This window comes from Manacus vitellinus, unplaced genomic scaffold (assembly GCF_001715985.3).
Source record: "Manacus vitellinus isolate BGI_N305 unplaced genomic scaffold, ASM171598v3 scaffold_27_pilon, whole genome shotgun sequence".
Classification (NCBI taxonomy): Eukaryota; Metazoa; Chordata; class Aves; order Passeriformes; family Pipridae; genus Manacus; species Manacus vitellinus.
Genome location: NW_021940039.1, coordinates 2398695 through 2417016, shown reverse-complemented (window position 1 = coordinate 2417016; position 18322 = coordinate 2398695). Strand labels below are relative to the sequence as shown.

The window sequence follows — 18322 nt, the reverse complement described above, 5'->3', positions numbered from 1 at the left end:
GAGCTGTTTGCACTTGGATGTTGTAGGTGTTTAATTTCTTCAGTGACACCAGTCTTGAGAAAGACACTTGATGGAAAAGGGAGAAGGTTCAAGGCTGAGTTCTCCTCTTCCCATCACAGGCTGCAAGGATCTTCTGCTCTGAACTCTGTCTCATTTGGGTTAAAGTAAAAATGCAATATTAAAAGTGCAATTTTACACAACCCGGGCAGAGAGCTGTGCTCAGGAGGGGGGTGTATAGGTTATATATACAGCTCAAAGGGGTTATATATATAATTTTACCTTTTAATTCAGTCTGTGTGTGACCGGCAGAGGACTCTGGTGGGAGCCAAAAACCCCTGGAAGGACAGCAGAGCAGGACTTCCCTGGCTGCTGTTTCCTCCATACCCACCACCCCTCTCCTTTCGGTTTGTTTAATCTGGAAAATAATAGTATTTCATTGGATATACTCTGCTTATCACTCCTTGAAAGCCTCAAAATCTCAGATCTTTGAGATTCTCCCTTGGTGTGAGCAGAAGTTGAGCCCCATCTCCAGTGGGATCTTGGATCTGGACACTTGGGAATGCTGCTAAACGGGGAATGTCGCGGCTGGGGAGAATTCTGTCTGTCAGTGGGGCTGTGATGGAGAGAGAAGTTTGGTTTAAAAACATCCTGTGGGTTCTTCTGCTGCTCTTTGGTCCTTAATCCCTGAAGGATGAGGAGGGGGCATCCTCCTGGTGTTTGGAGTTTTTAGGGAAGGAGGGAGCCCCGAGGGTGGGATGCTCCCAGCCCCGTGCCTGCGATAGGATGCCACGGCACAGCCCGGCGTGCCGGGCATGTCCTACTTAGAACAGTGCTCCCATTGTCCCAGAGCCATCACCCCCTGGTTACTGCAGCAACAACTCTGCAAAACTTGTTATTTTATCTGGAGAGAGGAAAAGTGGCCCCCAGAACTCCGCAATAATCGCAGGAAAAGACACCTCTGGAGCAGGAGACATTTTGAGTTCAGAAACGCTCCTTTCTGCGGGTTTTTGCTTCTCTCTGTGTGCACAGATATTGAAGCACAGGGCTGGGTTTGATTTTGTACTTGGCATTTGACACATTATCAAACAGTTTGGGGGAAAAAAGGGGGGTCATTGTAGAGCTGGGCTGCAATTCAGCACTGTAGCTGCTCCCACCACACCCTGGAGTTGATGTACACCTGTTTTGCTGTCAAAAATTATCATTTTAAGCAATCCTGTGGCCTTGGACTGTAAATGTGATTTAGAAACAAATTTATGCATCCACAAGTCCCAGACTTGGCAGTGCTGGTAGGACTGCTCAGTACTTCCAGCTTTTCCATGGAACTGGTTGCTACTGGGCAGTGGAGGGCTCTGGGGATGGTACATTGGGGCAAGCTGGGAAAATCTGGTGTTTTGGTTTTGGTGCCACATCTCACTAACATTTTTTGGCTTTTGGTTGGGGTTTTTCTTCTTACTGAGAGGAAATGTTGGCCTGGAGAAGGCAGAGGAAAAGAAGGCACTTTGGAGGGTGAGCCAGAGGTGCTGTCCTTGGGAGAGGCTGGGGTGACCTTTCTGAGGGCAGACAGTATCTGCAGGGCCTGGGTTGTAACTTCAGCAGGAAAAAACCATCAAGAGAAGTAGTTATGGTACTGATGCAGATGTTTATCAATTTACTGCCTGTTTTAGAACCCTCTGGTGAAGTTACCTGCCGTTCTTCTGGGAGCGTTTGGGAAGCAGCTCCGTGTGCTGCGCTGGCAGAGCGATGCCAGCTGTACAGAGATGCCCATTTTCATAAATGATTAACTCAGGAAAAGTTAAAGCATAATTAGTTTCTAAGAATCCCTCTTGCAGAACGTGAAGCTGCTGTGGTGGATGGTGGGGGGAGACCAGGGGATTTTCCTGTGCTTTCAGGTGGCACCTGCCCTGCGGCCGAGCGAGCGCTCGTACATCTGGAGGGAGGAATATTTCCAACTGCTCCGTGGAAAAGTCGAAGCCTGACCTTCTGGTGGTGTCGTGCCTGCATAATAAGTTATTTTAACAGTTTTCCCTTTTAATTCTTAAGTTGCTCAAGAGAAGCCGGAGCAGATCCCGCTGGAGAACCGCTCCTGTGTCCTCATCCGACGGGATCTCGTTGCTCTCCCAGCCAGTCTTATCAGTCAGATCGGATACCGCTGCCACCCAAAACTCTACTCGGAGGGAGATCCTGGAGAAAAACTTGAGCTCGTTGCAGGTAAGGAGGGGTAACTTCTCCTTGCTTGGGAATACCTGGGAATCGCTGATGTTTCCCTTCTGGAACTGTGTTCTCCATCTTGCTGGAGTCGTGCGTCTTGCTGTGCCCTTGCTGTGTCTTTCTGGAAATTATTCATCACCAATCATCTTTTAAAAAGTTCTGAGTTTCCTTTAATTTGCTGATAGAAAAATGTGTCATTAACAGGATTTATTCAATTGAATTAATTTAGCATTTTAATTGAATTCTGCAGCTTGTGTTCTCCCCGCTCGGTGTGAGCTGCAGCGCCAGCGTGTTTTCATTTAGATGCTCAGATCTAAAAACCCAACAGACCCCCCTCCAAAAAAAAAAAATTATCACATTATAAGATTTACAAAGCAAAGGAGATAAAATTTGTGTCAGTGAGGAAGCTTTGAAAAACCTGTACAAGTTTCTTTCAAAATTTACTAAACAGCCAAACGCTGCAGCGGGAAGGAAGAGAAGGAATTGAGTTTGGTCCTTTCAACTATCTTTATTTTCATTTTGGGGGGAATTTACAATATTGGGAGAATTTGCTCCTTCTCTGTAAAGGATTTATGGCCAGTGTGAGGTGGAAGTTGTTTAGCTTTTGATGACACTGGTGGTGTAGAGTTGATGTAGTACCTGTAAAACCCTTGGTACAAAAAGGACGTGTGGCAGCACAATCCATCCAAATCAGTTGTTCTTCCTTTCTGGTCATTTATCTCTTGGTGAGTAGCATGATTTTATTTTCAGTCTGTAGAAGGAATCAGGATTTCAGAGGATGCCCAGAAAGGTTTCCAGCTGATGGAGGGTGGGACTTTGATGGAAGGCAAAGCACAGTGTACGACCACAAGTATTTCTTTTGTATCTGGAATATTCATTTTGTACCCATTTACATTTTCTGTGAGACTTCTTAAAACCATCAAGTGGTGCAGGTTATTTTCACAGTGAGAGCTGCAAATTGGCTTGAGGCAGCTCTGCTTGATTTACATTTTTCAATCTGGAAAAAAAAGCAGATTAATATCAGTAACCGATAGTGGCTGCCTCGGTTATTTATCATTTATTAAAGTGAAGTTCCCCTCGGTGGTGTCTGGTGTTCACTGTGATGCCTTATCTCTTCAAAGACAAAATAAACCCAGCTAATTCCTGTCTCAAACCTGGGGAGACCTGGGGGGGGGGGCTTGGTCCTGCTGGGAAAGTTTTCCTCAACTCTCCATTGGGAGCGTTTTCCTTTTGTCTCTGATTTTTCGTGCCAGGATTGATTCTGCAAACTTGAGCAGCAATCTCTGAGAGGGTCTTCAGCAAGGCTTGCAGTCATCCCAGCCCATCTGAGGGACAGAGGCTGTGCCTGGAAGGGAGTGTGTGGAAGATAAATAGGGGACACATACATGGAATGAGTTGGAAGGGACCCTTAAGGGTCATTGAGTCCAACTCCCTGTTGCTCACAGGACTAGGAAAATTCAAACTAAAACTGCTAAAACTAAGACTACTAAAACTCCAAAACCTCATTACATGGAAGAGAATACATGGATGATGAGGCTGAGAAGTGGGATGGCTCAGAGATCCAGGGGGTTGCTGGATCCTGGGATGGAATTGGTGGCCCGCGTGTGGCAGGGAAGGTGCAGAGGGTCAGGCTCAGGCTCTGCAGCTCTGGTTTCATCCAGGAGGTCAGGAACAGTCATCTTTCCTGGAAATGCAGGAGGTGATTTTATTTCTCTGGTAGGTGTTTTTATATCTTGAGAACAGAGCGTGTTCTAGATCCGGATATGACCCATTATTTAATCTTAATTAAAAGCAAATACCAAAACCCTCTCATGTAGCAGAATGCTGGAAAAAAATCGAATAACATCTCCCTGGAAGCCAATGCTGAGGCAGGAGTGGTTTGTCTGTGTGCAAAGTAAAAGGGTTTGGTTCAAAACCTGCTGTAAAGCTCTGCCAGACCCCTGGACATGTCCAGCTGCTTTGCAGGGGCTCCTTTTTCTTCCTGAAAACATCCTTAAAGGCAGCATGTTCAAAGTCAGCCATTCCTGTGCATTAGAAGGAAAATTCCCTGCTCGCCAGAGGTATCAAGAGGTGATGGGCTGGGCTTTTGGAAAGGGTTAGATCTGTAACCAAGTACCTTTTCTGTGCTAGATAGGGTTTTTCTTTCATTTCTAGTTACAGTCTTTCACTGGAAAAAAGAAAAGGTCAAATGGATTGGGGTTTTCTCCCTTCAGAGAGAATAAATAATCTGATCTGTACATATAAAATCACAGCATAAAGCCCCGCACTGTGTGTGTTGGTGAGAAAATAAGAGTCCTTTCATTTGAATTTCCATGGACTTCCTTTCTGTACAGATAAAATTAGGAGCTGGGGCTTGCCAAGGCCCCAAGGCACCGTGATAACAGTCCCTGCTGGGCTTTTCCACAAATCCCGCCGTCCTCGTTGGGCTTCCACAGGAGCGCGTGAGGAACATTCTCCCACCGTGTCGGGCCTGAGCGGTGCAGGAGGAGCTGTTGGTGGCTCTGTGAGCGTGGCAGGGCTCTAATTTCGGGTTCTCCCTCTCCACCCTTCCAGGCTCAGGCGTTTACATCACCCGGGGGCAGCTGATGAATTGCCACTTATGTGCCGGTGTCAAACACAAGGTCCTCCTGAGGCGTCTCCTGGCCACCTTCTTCGATCGGTACGTCCCCCTGCTCCTCGTGCTCTCCCAGGGGATCTGTTCCAGTCATTTCCTGGAGGTTTAACCTTGTGCCATGAGCGTTCCATCCTCTGCATGTGCTGCTCTCTCAGTTCTGTGCTTTCTCCCAGTGTTGCTCGAACCCGGTTTTCCATTTCCACGCGCAAGGTTTTCCAAGTCCTTGCCTTAAAGTCACATTATGTGGTGATCCCTCCATCAGAATCTGAAGGGAGGAGGACAGGGCTGGCCCCTGGAGTCCCCACTCTGAGGATCTTCCTTTGCCTTTCCTGCAGGAACACACTTGCCAACAGCTGCGGAACTGGAATCCGGTCCTCCACGAGCGATCCCAGCAGGAAGCCCTTGGACAGCAGAGTCCTTAATGCAGTCAAATGTAAGGAGAGAGATGTACTGCTGCCTGGCTGGGGCAGCATTCCAAGGGCAGAGCCCAGACCTGAGCAGGGAGGGCCATCTCTGTTATGTAATAATGGTGAAATTAAGTTATTTTTTAGTTTGCATCATTTTTTGATTGCCCAGAGAAGCTGTGGCTGCCCCATCCCTGGAAGTGTCCAAGGCCAGGTTGGATGGGGCTTGGAGAAACCTGGGATAGTGGAAAGTGTCCCTGCCCATGGCAGGGGATGGAACTGGATGATCTTTAATGTCCCTCCAATCCAAACCATTCTATGAGTCTATAATTTTGGGGGGCTGAAGTTAATTTTTGGTGGGTTTTGGCAGTGTCTTCATATGAAACATAATTGCTACTGGACTGGTTTACTCTGTTTTAAAGCACTCATTTTGCAGTTAATTAACTTATTGATAGGTGCTCTAAAAAGGTTATTTAAATTGTGGGTTTGGCAACAATGAGAGCTGTTGGTCTTCAGCAATAAATGGGCCCCCAGGAACCAGGGAAGCCCTCAGCTGCTCCAGCCCTGCTGGGTGGGATCTGCTCTCCATCAGCTGCTCTGTTAGTTTTAGTCTATTTCCTTAAATATATTTGTAAACTTATTTTTTAAAAAATATACATAAAATGAGAGCCCTGCTGCAAGTAATTGGAGGTGCTGGGGAGTGAGGAGCTGGGTATTGTAGGAAACTCTGAGGGGTGCAGAAAGCCCATTATATACAGTGGAAATCAACGTGTTCTCTCACCCTGACTGGATTCTGGAGGGTAAATCTTTACCTAAATATTACTGTGCTGGAATACGAAACTCTAAGCAGTTTTTTAAATTTCTTTTCTAAGATTTGGAAGATAAATCTTTCCCCTCCCTAATTGTTGCCATGCTGCTGAACTCCGGGGGCCTTCCAGCCACCCTGGGAGATCTGTGGCACGTGGAGAAAAGGGATAGGATGGCAGATGTTCAATAATGTGATGGAACGTGGTGCAGTCAGCTCCCTGTTAGCAGCTTCACCCTGGAGAGTCCCAGGGCTGCACCTTCCAGCTGTGGTCCTTCCTGAGGCTGGAAAGGTTTCTGGATGTGTCCTGTGGCGGGTTTCAGGATGGCTTCTCCCTGCCTGGGTTTCACCCTGTGCACAAGTTTTAGTTGATAATTATTCACCGTGGCAGTTCCTTGGATGTTGCTCCATAACATCAGGTGCTTGGCTCCTGTGGAGGAGCATGGTGAGGGGTCGTGGGGTTCTGCAGCTCCCAGCTCCTGCTGGATCCCAGTGGATGTGCCAGTGGAGTTGGAGCAGCTGTGCTGGCCGGGCTGCTGGTCCATGCAGGGGACAGGCAGAGGACAATCCTTTGTGCATCCCCCTCAGCTCCCACATTTCCCAGGCTCCCTGCTGTGCCTGCAGCACTGTGGGTTTAAGAGCCATCGGTGGAACTGCTTCTGAGGAGTCTGTGTGACCTTTCCTGTGTCCATCTCTGGTTTGGTGGCTGAAGGTACCAGCTCTGGCTGGAGCCTGAGGCTGCAGGCAGAACCTGGTCCCTCTGGGGTTTGGGGCCTCCCAGAGAGCGAGTTATCCTTGTCCAGCCCCCTTCCCCTGCCACCTGGGATGTTTATGCCTTCTGCTTTTATCCCTTCTTGGCTGTGTCTGTCTCCAGCTGCGGAGCCTTGTGTGTGAGTGTCTCCTTGGAGAGCTCTGCTCCGTGGGCGAACCTCCGCCCCGTGGCACCTGCCCACGCTGAGGTCTCTGGGATCGCCTTTGTGCCGCCCCTGTGCCGGTTCCCGCGAATCCTCAGCTCTGTGTATCCCTGTCTTTGCAGTGTATTGTCAGAATTTTGCCCCGAGCTTTAAGGAGAGCGAGATGAACGTGATCGCGGCCGACATGTGCACCAACGCCCGCCGCGTCCGCAAGCGCTGGCTGCCCAAGATCAAGTCCATGCTGCCGGAAGGGATGGAGATGTACCGCACCGTCATGGGCTCCACCACAAACAGTGTCCCCCTGGATCCCGAATTCCAGCCCAACACTGCTCAGGTCTTCGAGCAGCGAATCTATGCAGAAAGGAGGAGCGACTCGGGAACTATAGTAGCCTTGAGAACTAACACAGTGAATGTAGAGCTGAGCAACGGATCCAACCAGTCCTTCGAACAGAGCGAGGACGCCGAGGGGGCCGGCTCTGTCATACAGGAGGCAGCTGCCACAGATGCCATGGCATCGGATACCCAAAGCACTCCCCAACCTTTTGAACAAGGTTCGGGCTCCTCCAGCCGGCCCGAGACTCCCGTGAGAAGACAAGATGGTACTTACGGAGGGACTTTATAGAGAGAGCAAACATTTCATGACCTATAAGGGATCTGTAATACTAAAGCTGCTTGCATGCATTACTAATACAAAACAAAAAAAAAATGTGATCAAGCCACTTACCTACTGAACTGCTACTGTTGCCTGAAAAAAATGTGATTTTTATTCTGCTTGTATTTAAAATTTATGAAGGAAATAATCGCATTCGTTATACTGTAAACGACTAGGTCTGTGGCGACCTACTTAAAAAAATATTGGGCTCCTTTTTTGATATTCCTGAGGTTACTCTATAAGATTGTAGCTTTTTCTTTTTTTTTTTTTCCTTTTTCCTTTCCTTTTTTTTTATTTTCTTTCTCGTTTTGTTTTAAGAAGGGGAGGAGAAAAGCTAGCCACCCCCCCCACCCACCACCACCCCGTCATCACCCCATCCATCACTCAGCTCAGAAGTAAAGCCATCGTTAACCTTGTCCTCTAAGGGAAGTTTTGTCACTGAACAGGAAAGCGAGGTGTGTTCGGGTGCAGGTGCTGTGACTGGCCGTGTTTGTCTCTGGAAGGGCTCGAGCCAAGTGGGACAGGGTGGGGGAAATCTGGTGTCAGAGGGAGAGCCCCGGGCCGTGGGTGCTGCGGGGCTGGGCTGCGGTGCTGTTGTCCCGGGGAGTTTCATCCAGCTCCCGGGAGCTGGGAAGGTTCCTTGGGAGTTCAGGCTGGCACGTGTTGGGAGGACTGTGTGGGATGCAGGTGGAGAGCCTGGCCGGAGTTGTGGTTGTTGTTGGTTTTTTTTCCCCAATACGGCTGGGGTTGGGTTTGGTTTCTCCCTCCCTCCCTCCCTCCCTCCCAGCTGCTCCTTTTCCTTTGCTTCTCCGCGTTTGCACCTTCGCGTCACCCGCTCCCGGGCGGACGGGCTCGTGTCACCCCCTGCACCAGTGCGGGTCCTGGGGGCACCTCCTAGGGGGGAACACCCCCTCCTCAGTGCCTGTGAAGGGATTTAGGGAGGAATCTGAGCATGGAAAGCACGTTGTTCTTGCTCCAAAGGGCACGGAGCCGGGAGCTCTTGGCATCGGCTCCCGGCGGTGTCTGCACCGGTGGCGTGCAGGGCTCACCCTCTGCCCCCTCCCTCCTCTCCAGGCCAACCAGGCTCTTGGCTTTTAATAATTTGAAGTGTATTGAATGCAAAAATTTTTTAAAAAACCCTCTAGATTTGTGCCCTTCTGTGAAGAGGTTTTGGGGAGGAGGAAGCGTTTTGCCTCCTGCTCCCCCTCCGACAGCCCCTTCTGGGGAAAACCCAATGTGGAGTTATTTCGTCTTTGTTTTCGTTGTTGCAGGCTGATGTCCCCAGGCTGTGGTGGCTTTGGTGGCCCCAGCTGGCCCTGGGATGGGAACTGTGGGTGTCCCTGGAGTCTGGTGGGCAGCAGGTACCAGCTCTGCCCCTACAAACCCCAAAGTGACCGGAGTCCTTTTCCACAGATCCGGCTCCAACAGGACCCTGTGGTTCCACCCAGAGTGCTGGGGCTGGGCTGGAGGACCCCGGGCACCCACAGGGATGCCAAGGCCAGGGTGCCCCCAGGGGATGGGGGCAGTGACGTGAAAGCCAAGTTTGGCTTTTTCCTTTTTTGCTTTCCTTTTTTTTAATGCTGATTATTTTTACTGTGACTTAATGACCTGCTTTAATGACATTTGCAGCTTGTTCTTTAACACATTTGGGACTAGGAACAAGGTGCACAAAGAGTCACTTTTTGGCTGCTGTGGCTGTGCTCCTCTTTTCTTCCCTGCTTTGGTTCCCGAATCCAGACAGCGCTTTTGCTCAGGGTTTTCTTCCTTCTTTGTATTTCCATTGGGAAAGGGGGAGCGGGGAGAGGATAACCCAACTTTTGGCCATTTGTTTTGTTTTCTTTGATACTTGAAGCAGTTTTTTGCATCGTAATAACAAGGCTGCCCAGCCTGTGCCACTGCTCCTGACACAAAAAAATCAGCGATGGGGGAGTTCCTGCCCCATGTCTTGCACAGCTTGTGGGTTTTGGCACAGCTTGGTGGGGGGACTGTGACACCCTGGACCAGCTGTCAGGGGGCTGATGCTGGTGGAGAGGTGTGGGATGCTTTGGAAGAGTGGGAATGAGCACAGCCAGGGGCTCTATTTGCACTTTACCCACATCACTAAAAGAAACTGGGGACCACAGGGCTGAGCTCGGGGTGGGCTTTGTCCCCAGCCATCCCCAGCCCTCCTTGGCCCTGGGGGTGTCCCCATGCCCCCCACAGCAGCTGCTGGAGGGCACCTTGGTGGGGCTCAGGGGGTCAGGTTTGGCTGAGGACCCTCCTGATCCCCAAAAGTTTGGGTTTGCCAAAAGTTTTGAGGCAAGCTGGGAGCGGATCCGGGTGTCAGAGATCAGAAGTCGTCCCTTCTGTGTGTGTCTGTGTGCATATATATATATAAATATAGAGAGAAAAGATATTGCAAAGGATTCCTCCTCCTTTTTAGCACTTGCTGGGGGTGGGGAGCAGGCTGAGCCCCCCAGCTGGGGGCTGCACTTGGCTGTAGGGATTAATTCTGGACCAAACCTGTTCCCAGACAGCCAGCAGGGCCTCCAGGGGGGCAGCAGCAAAGTACTTGAATGGCTTAGGACAGAGAGTCTGGAGAGAGTCAAGTTGCACAGTGAAAATATATATTTTTATACCTAGCACAACTTCCTGTATATTTTGGGGGTTTTTTTCTTTCTTTTTTTTTTCTCCTTTCCTCTTTTTTTTTTTTTTGATTTGGGTTTGTTTTATTAATTATTATTATTGTTATTAGGAAGGCAAACTTCTAAAATGTGAAGGGCGTTGGGTTTTTCCTTATCTGGTAGATGAGGGCAAGCATTTTGCACTAATGTTTCCTGTGTGTGGAGGATTAATGATATGTTTGAAAATGTTATATGGTAATGATTGTATTCTTCCGAGAAAAAAAAAAAAAAAAACAGCGAAAAAAAGCAAAAAAAAAAAATAACCCCTTTAAAACACTGAATGTAAGGTGAGAACAGAGCAGTCCATCGATTGTATGCGGCTTTCCTGAGTGCCTTAGAATTTTTTGATCATTTTTTTTCCAAGGAAAACGGATTAAGAAGATCAGATCATAACCGACTCCTTCCTCCTCTTTGTTTACGACACTATTTTAAATTCTAGAATTTGGGGCTGCTTTATAATGTGAATAGGAAACTGCATTCATCTAGGTCTGACAGTGTAAAATCAGAGCATCAGTATTTATGGTATGTCTGCACCTTTATTCTTAATGCTTGACTATTAGCAATATTACCTGTATATTATATATCTGAAGTTATACCAAGCACCTTTAAAGAGCGCAGAGTGTAAGCACCCCGTTCCCGCAGCTGCCGTAGTGTAGGACCAGCTCCTCTCCTCCTCGTTAGCGCTAATTAAAGCACCTGCCCCGCGCTGCCGCTCTCTCCCGGGGCCCGGGAACCAAACGGGCGCTGCATTGGGAACCGCGCCACCCTCCCGCCGCCCGCCCCGCGCTGTCCCGCGGGGACGGCGACATTCCCGCCCCGGGATAATCGGCCTTCCCGCCCCGGTTCCATCCCCGCCGAGGGCGGGAGCTGCCCCTGGATGGGGCTCGGGAGGAGGGATGGCAGCGGGTCCTTTGGTGCGGTTCTTCGAGTTGTGGTTTCCCTCCGGGAATTCCCTGCAGGGTGGGGAGCTGAGGTTGTTGGCACGCTCCGGGGCTCCCAAGGGTTCCACCCCCCCCAAAACTGGAATTGCCCCCGGCTTCGCCGGCCTTTGGGGGAGCAGAGCCGTGGTCCTCCTCCCAGCCCTCGGCCCCCGGGGTTGTGCTCAGATCCCTCGTTTTTCTGGAAATCCCTCGCTGCGAGTGGAGAAGGACCCGTGGGAAACCGGGATGAGCCCCGGGTGCCTCCCTGGCTGTGTGTGTGTGTGTCCCCCCCAGCATCCCATCGCCATCCGCAGCCATCCCGGGATTCAACTGCTGTTCCAAGTGTTCCTGCTCTCCGAATCGTCGTGCTGTGAGAAGGGACCCCCGCGCCGGGGCCGGAGGGAGGGGCGGGTGGGACCCCCAACCCCACTCACCCAGGGAGGGGGGCTGGACTCGAGCTCACTCCCTTTGGAAACCCCTCGACTCCTCCCGTGAGTTTCTTCCACTGTTAAAGCGTTTTGCACACACACCGGGAAAAAAAAAATATAATCGTGATTTTTATGTCAAGGTAAAAAAAAAAAAAGCCAAAACTTGCAATACTATTTTTAGCAGACGAGAAGAATAATAATAATTAAAAAAAAATTATTAAATAAAAAAAAAAACCAACTTGAGTATAAATGTATAAATATTTTTGACTTGAACATTTGGATGGCACTTGATTCAAATAGAACATTAATCCTTTGGACAGAATGTTTGGGATAAAAAAAAAAAAGGACTTAAAGTACAAGGTTGTTTTTAAAGCGTCTTCATAGGGTATTAAGTAGTACTGTAATTCATGACTGTTAAAAATACTTTCTGTGCTGTAAGGAAATCTCACAGTACCACTGAATTATGTTCCTCAACTGTCTCAGCCACGAACGATGCTAGCTTCTTTTTTTTTTTTTTATTTTATTTTTTATCGTGCATTATTCACTAGTATTTATGTGCTCTTACTCTGTATAGTTCAGACTGTTATTTTGTAGCCATGGCTGACACGATATATCAGTAACTAAAAAAAAAAAAAAGAGAGAGAAAAGATGAAGACACCCCCCCCTACCCCACCCCGAGCTGGAACTGTGCTCATAGCTGTTTTCATATGATGAAAAATCCATTTAAAAAAGAAAAAAAAAAAAAAAAAAAAAAAAAAAAAAAAAAAAACAACAAACAACAAACCAACCCAATGTGATCATTAATTGTAAAACGCTTTGTAAAATTCACATTTACAAAATAATAAAGTAAATTACAATTAAAAGATTTTCTTCGCTCTGTTTTCTGTTTTTCTGGGTGGTGGGTGGTGAACAGGACGGATTGTTCAGAGGTGCTGACGGGACTCCGAGGGTTCAGGCTCCCATACCAGGTATGAAACAACCCCCAAACTTGGCCAACTGAAGGGTTTGGCCAAATCTGGGGGGTTTTGGAGTTCCCTGCTCTGCTCTGGGCTCTCTCCTCCCTCTCCTGATGTGGTTTGGGCACCTTTGGGCTTTTTTTCTGGACCCATCATGCACTCCCCTCCTCCACACTTATAAAAAATAATACTGATTTTTATTCTTACTATCATTACTTAAATGTGCAATGGTGCAAAATGATTTAAAATTGAGTTTGCAGCCCCCTGATCATCACTCAGGTGTTTTGCTGCCAGAGTGGGGCTGAGACCGGAGGATGCAGCACCAGTTGAAAATGCCACTTCCCTGCTCCATTGGGACCTTCCAGCCTCTCCACCAGGGGAAAACCTTAACCAGGCTCAGAAAACAGAGGCAGGACAGCTCCTGGACACGTGGGATGAGTGTGCCAAGTCTCACGTGTGGCTCAGGCCCTGGCACAAGGTGAGGATGCTCCATGAGATGCGGCTGTGCCGCCACCCCTGCTCCCTGGGGACAGGGTACCAGGGAAGGTTCTCTGGAGCACTGGGAGGTCCAGGGGCTCCTGGCACTGCCCAGGATGGGGCTGTCATGGGGGATGATGTTCTGTCAGGGGTAGGGAATGGGGTTTCAAAGCTGAAGAGGCTGAGGTGGAGCGGGGTACCAAGGGAAGTGGGGTGTCAGAGCTGGGAGGGTGTAATTCTGCTCTCTGTCATTTTTGTCTTTTTTTTTTCTTTTCTTTTCTTTTTTCCCCAACCCAATTGGCCATAAAATTGCTGAGGAGCTGCATTTCCCTCTGCTTAGCAAAATAGAAGTGCCCAAAACCACTTGCATTTGGGGTTTCATTTAATCTCGTCTCATTGAAAGGAAAAACACAGAGACTTGGATGCTCGCGTACGGCGCATTCCGCCGCGTTACATAAACCATTTCAAACTGATTTATTCTAAATGAGTTGTTATAATCAGAATTTTCCTTATGAGCAGCTTTCTTGCAGACGTCAGTATTTCAGGGGGAAAGGGAAAAAAAAAATAAAACAACAACAACAACAAAAAAAAAAAGAAACCCCGAGCCCATCGTACGCCCGCTCCAATATTTCAAACTGATTACTTCTAAACACCCGCGCTAAAATTAGGTCTTTGGTGTGTGGTATTGTCAGAGTGGGTGTATTATGATCTGCAGAGAGTATAAAAAGATAAATGAGTTATTTAACCAAGAAAACGACGTCGCTGTGGAAATGTGCTGAGGGAGAGTGTGCAGGGGAGAGGGGGAGGCTCAGGCCCTGCAGGCCCTGGGGCTGCGGCAGCGCCGCGGTGTGAGGGGAACTGGGGGAGAAAGGTGGGGTGGGTGGGAAGGGTCTCTTTTTGGCATTAATACTGTTATTTCTGTTGCTATTGTTGTAAAACGGGAGGTTTCCCCCTGCCTGTGTGGGGTCATGATTTTGGTGGCACCCTCCAGGTGAGAGGGAGGTGATGGGGGCACCCACGGGTGCACTCTGCCCCAGGGCATTGAAAGTGGCTGTTTGTTGGTGTGTTGGGTTTCAGGGAGCAGCTCTGGGGTTTAAGACTTGGCCTGCCTTCATTTACTTGGGTTGTACTCCATCTGCAGCGCTGCACCCGCTCAAACTCCGTGTTTGGCTCTGCACCTCCACCCCCGTGGTTTGGTGCTACAGGTGCAGGTTGTCCCCAGCGTGGGGACAACCAGGGAGGTGCTGGGGGCAGGGGCCACCAGCCCAAATTCAGTGGGAGCTATTCCACTTGCTGCAGATTTAGGCGGCCCCAGGCAGATGAACTCAGGATCACGGAATATTCTGAGCTGGAAAGGGACCCACAAGAATCATTGAGTCCAACTCTTAAATGAACAGCCCACACAGGGATTGAACCCACAGCCTTGGCTGTGGCCAGCTGAGCTCTTCTCAGGGTCACACTTGTGTTGGCTGGTGCTAAAAGTGTTGGCCATGGCAGGGATTGATCACTGTAGCAGGAGTTTGTCATTGTAGTAGGCATTGGTCACGGCAGGGGTTGGTCATTGAGGAACACTACAGAAGGAGCTGATCTCCAGTGACTCCTCTATTGCAGCAGCTGGTCCCTTCATGAGTTGCCCATTGCAGATGTTGCCCATTGTTGCTGGTCCTTGCCCTTGTTGCTGGTCCCTGCTGGTAGGCAGCCAGCCAGCAGACTCTGGTCTGGGATATCCAGCTGCTCCCCTGTGAACCCGGCATCATCCCTGCTCTCAGCCACGTGGCAAAGAGAAGGGAGCAAGAGCAGCACCCCAGCAGAGCTGAGCCCCTGCTCACAGCTGGATCCACATCCCCCTTTCCCGAGGCTGTGCCCAGGGGGCAGCGAGGGGAGGGAGCAGCAGGAGGGTGTGTGCCAGGGGTGCTGGGGGTGCTGCCACTCCCCCTCCTGCCTCTGAACACGTGAGTGAAGTGTGAGATTGATGCCAGCAGGGCCCAGGGAGCAGATGCCATAAATCACATCCGGGAGCGCTCCCCGCGCCGCCGGCTCAGGAGCACTTCAGGCTGCTCTTATTTATATGCATCTTTTGCACCAAGCCATTTTATAATCGAGAGTGGAGCAGCACTCCAGCGCCTGAGATGGCTCAGGGAGACCGTGCAGGACAGAAAACACAAATAAAGGGGGAAGAGTAGGAAGTGCCTCACTCCCGACACAAACCACCGTGCCCGCCGCGCTCCGCGGTGCCGACCGGAGAGCACCGGCACCGAACTCCCTGTGCCACCAGCACGTCCATCAGCCACGAGCAGGGCTGCAGGAGGGGCTTTGGAGAGTTGGTGTAGGGTAGCTTAATGGGTAATAATGGTGATAGTTGTGATAATGCCACAGGGTTGGTGGAGGGGTGGCAGGGATGGGTTGGAGTTGAGCCCAGCGGATGGACACGTCCTTGGGGTTGGTGAAGGGGTGGTGGGGAGTGGGTTGTGCAGGAGTGGGTTGGAGTGATGGCAGGTGGGCACCTCCTTGGGGTGGCACTGGGATGGTGACAGCCCTGGGCAGCAGCAGTGGCACGGTGACAATGAAGACATTCATACAGGGAGGCTGCCATGGGCGTGGAGGTAACGAGGGATGTGCTGCAGGAGCGGGGTCAGGTGAGACAGCAACTGGAGTTTTGTCCCTGGTGATTCTGTCTGTGCTGGGCTGGGATGGGGCAGGGACAGTAGGGTGAGACCCCAGATCCCTGGGGGTGGGTCTGGTCCTTGCTGGGTTCAGGTCCCAGCAGCCCTCCCCCAACCCTCACCCCCCAGGGCTCTGCTTGCTCTGAGAGAGGAGTTGGATCACTCTAATTCAGTGAAAGGACAAAAAGGGGGGGGGGGGAAGGCAAAAAATGCCGAGCCACAAACCAAGAGGAGAGCTAAATCCAGGAGGGGAATGTAACCTCACTCCCTGGGCCTCACCAGAAGTTACAATACGTAAATTATTGCGTCTAAAAGCATCTATAATTTCACTTGTGTGTGATTCACCATAACGGGCCGCGGTGCCCTCGGCATCTCCCCCTTTGATTAGACATTTGTACCAAGGCACAGCTTATGCCTAAAATAACATTACTGGAATGGAGACGGACAAGAGAATTCATTTGAATGGAAATCAATTTGATTAGAAAAGTAAATTACCCGCAGTCCATGAGCAGCATATTGCTGGTCGGAATAATAATAATAAAAAAAAAAAGTAAAGCGGTGGCAGCCAAGGATCTGAAATGTTTTCACATCTGAGCTGTGATTGCTGCCCACATGGAGACAGGGATGCATCCCCCGGGGCTCGTGCTGGGGCACCCCCAAGGCAGAGCTGTCCTGTGTCCCCAGGGTCCCCTGTGCCACCAGGACCCTCTGCAGGGGATGAGCCCCTTCATGTGCCCCAAAATGATGTGCAGAGCTGGGTCAAAGGGGATGTAAATGGGTTTATGTGGCTGGAGGTGCCTTCAGGAGTGTGATTTTATGTACCCAGGGGTGATGCTGGACAGCAGTGTCCCTCCCTCTGTGTCCACCCTCCACTGCCAAAGGTGTCACCAACAAGGTGACCAAGAGCCAGAGAGGCCACTGATGCCTGGCAGGATCCCTGGAAGCTCCCTCCAGGTGTCCTTCCCCTGCTCCAGCTGCTGTGCAAGAACATGGCTGAGCTGCACACTTTGCTGAGCTGTGATATCTTCTAAATAATCAATTGGTATTTAATTCCCATGTGATAACTGTCTTATTAAATCTAAATTTAATGTGTATTTGGGAAACCCTAATTTAAAGTGTTACTGCATGCACCATCTGGTGTGCTCTCTAAATACAAATGCAATAACATAATTCAGAATTACATCATAAAAGTAAGTTATAAGAGATTAAAATGCACAACTATGTTCTTCAGTCAAGGCAGCTTTTATGCTTTTGCTCCTGATTTAGACACAAATCACAGCCCAAACACCCCTACCCTGATGAAGTGATTTTCTGCAGGGATTTGGGGTTTAATGGTGAGCAGGAGTGCAAGGGAGAGAGGCTGGAGAAGATCAGGAGCCAGCACTGTTGAAGACACTGGAGATGTGGAAATGTTGCCCAGAGAATCTGTGGTTGCCCCATCCCTGAAAGTGTCCAAGGCCAGGCTGGACAGGACTTGGAGCAACCTGGAATAGTGGAAGTGTCCCTGCCCATGGCAGAGGGGTTGGAACTGGATGAGTTTTAAGGTCCCTTCCAAGCAAAACCATTCTGGGGTTCCATGATTCCATGAAACCCTCTGCTCACTGCTGCTGGAGAAGTTCAGGGCCAGACACAGGTACAGGGAGACTCAGCAACTCACCAAGCTGCCTTTTGTTGAAAAATCAGTCAAACATAACCCAGAGTTGGGTCCATCAATGATCTTTTATAGTGGCAGTAAATCTAATATCTCTGCAAAACCCCCTATTTTCTCCCTACGCTGAATGAAACATGAGATTCCTTAATAGAGAGGGAAATTAAAATCCAGTTTTATTGCAGTTCCTGTAACTGGTATCTAAGCTATTAATAATCAATCCATTCTTGCTTAAAAGCCAACATTTATCACGCCAGCGAAGAGGAGCTGACGGGCACTGGGGGGAAAGTACAATTGACTGCAATTACACTTTGAAAAATGTTATCTGTGCCACTGACCACTGGGGATAAAGAATGGGGTTTCTTCGTTGTTCCTTCGAGCTTCACGTTCTTTTTCCCAACTTTTTTGTTGTTGCTGGGTATTTTTTCCTTTCCTTCACCCCACAGGTCGCCTCAGGTTGAGGAAGGGCTGAGGGAAGGGATCTGTGCTGGCCCAGAGTTGTGGGGACCCTCCTTGCTGTGTCCTGGTGAGTGCAAGTGCCATCCCTCTGCTCCTGCCCCAGCTGGGGACATCGTGTCTTCCTTGTTCCCACCTGGAGACATCATTCCTGGGGACATCATGCCTTTGTCATCCTCGCTGGGGACATTGTGACTGCAGCCACAAAGGGCACCCCTGGCTGTGTGTTGAGGCCAGAGGGTCCCATTCCCTAATTTAGGATAAAATTTAATTTAATTTAGGGTGCAGCACAAGGGCAGTGAGTGCAAGAGAGACTCTAAACCTCCTTTAACAAAACCTCCCCACAAAAGTTTATTAGTTTTATTCCTGCCCTTTCCAACGGGGAGGAAGAGGCTGGTGCAGGAATTGATTTCCTGGAGTTCCTGGTATTAATGAAGCCTCTGACCGTAGATCTCCCCCAGCAATATTCTGCTCCCCACGATAATTCTCCAGGCTCCAAACTTTTCAAATGAGT

At 49.6% G+C, this 18322-nt stretch overlaps 1 protein-coding gene across 1 annotated transcript in view; it reads left to right on the top strand.

Annotated features, from left to right (window-relative positions):
- NACC2 (NACC family member 2) overlaps positions 1 to 10741 on the top strand; it is a 28870-nt gene extending 18129 nt beyond the window's left edge. The window contains 4 exon segments of the mRNA XM_018074371.2: positions 2041 to 2208; positions 4762 to 4867; positions 5158 to 5255; positions 7068 to 10741. Of these exon segments, the coding sequence (XP_017929860.2) occupies positions 2041 to 2208; positions 4762 to 4867; positions 5158 to 5255; positions 7068 to 7567 (872 nt within the window). The 3' untranslated portion in view covers positions 7568 to 10741.
- Positions 10742 to 18322: the final 7581 nt, after the last annotated feature.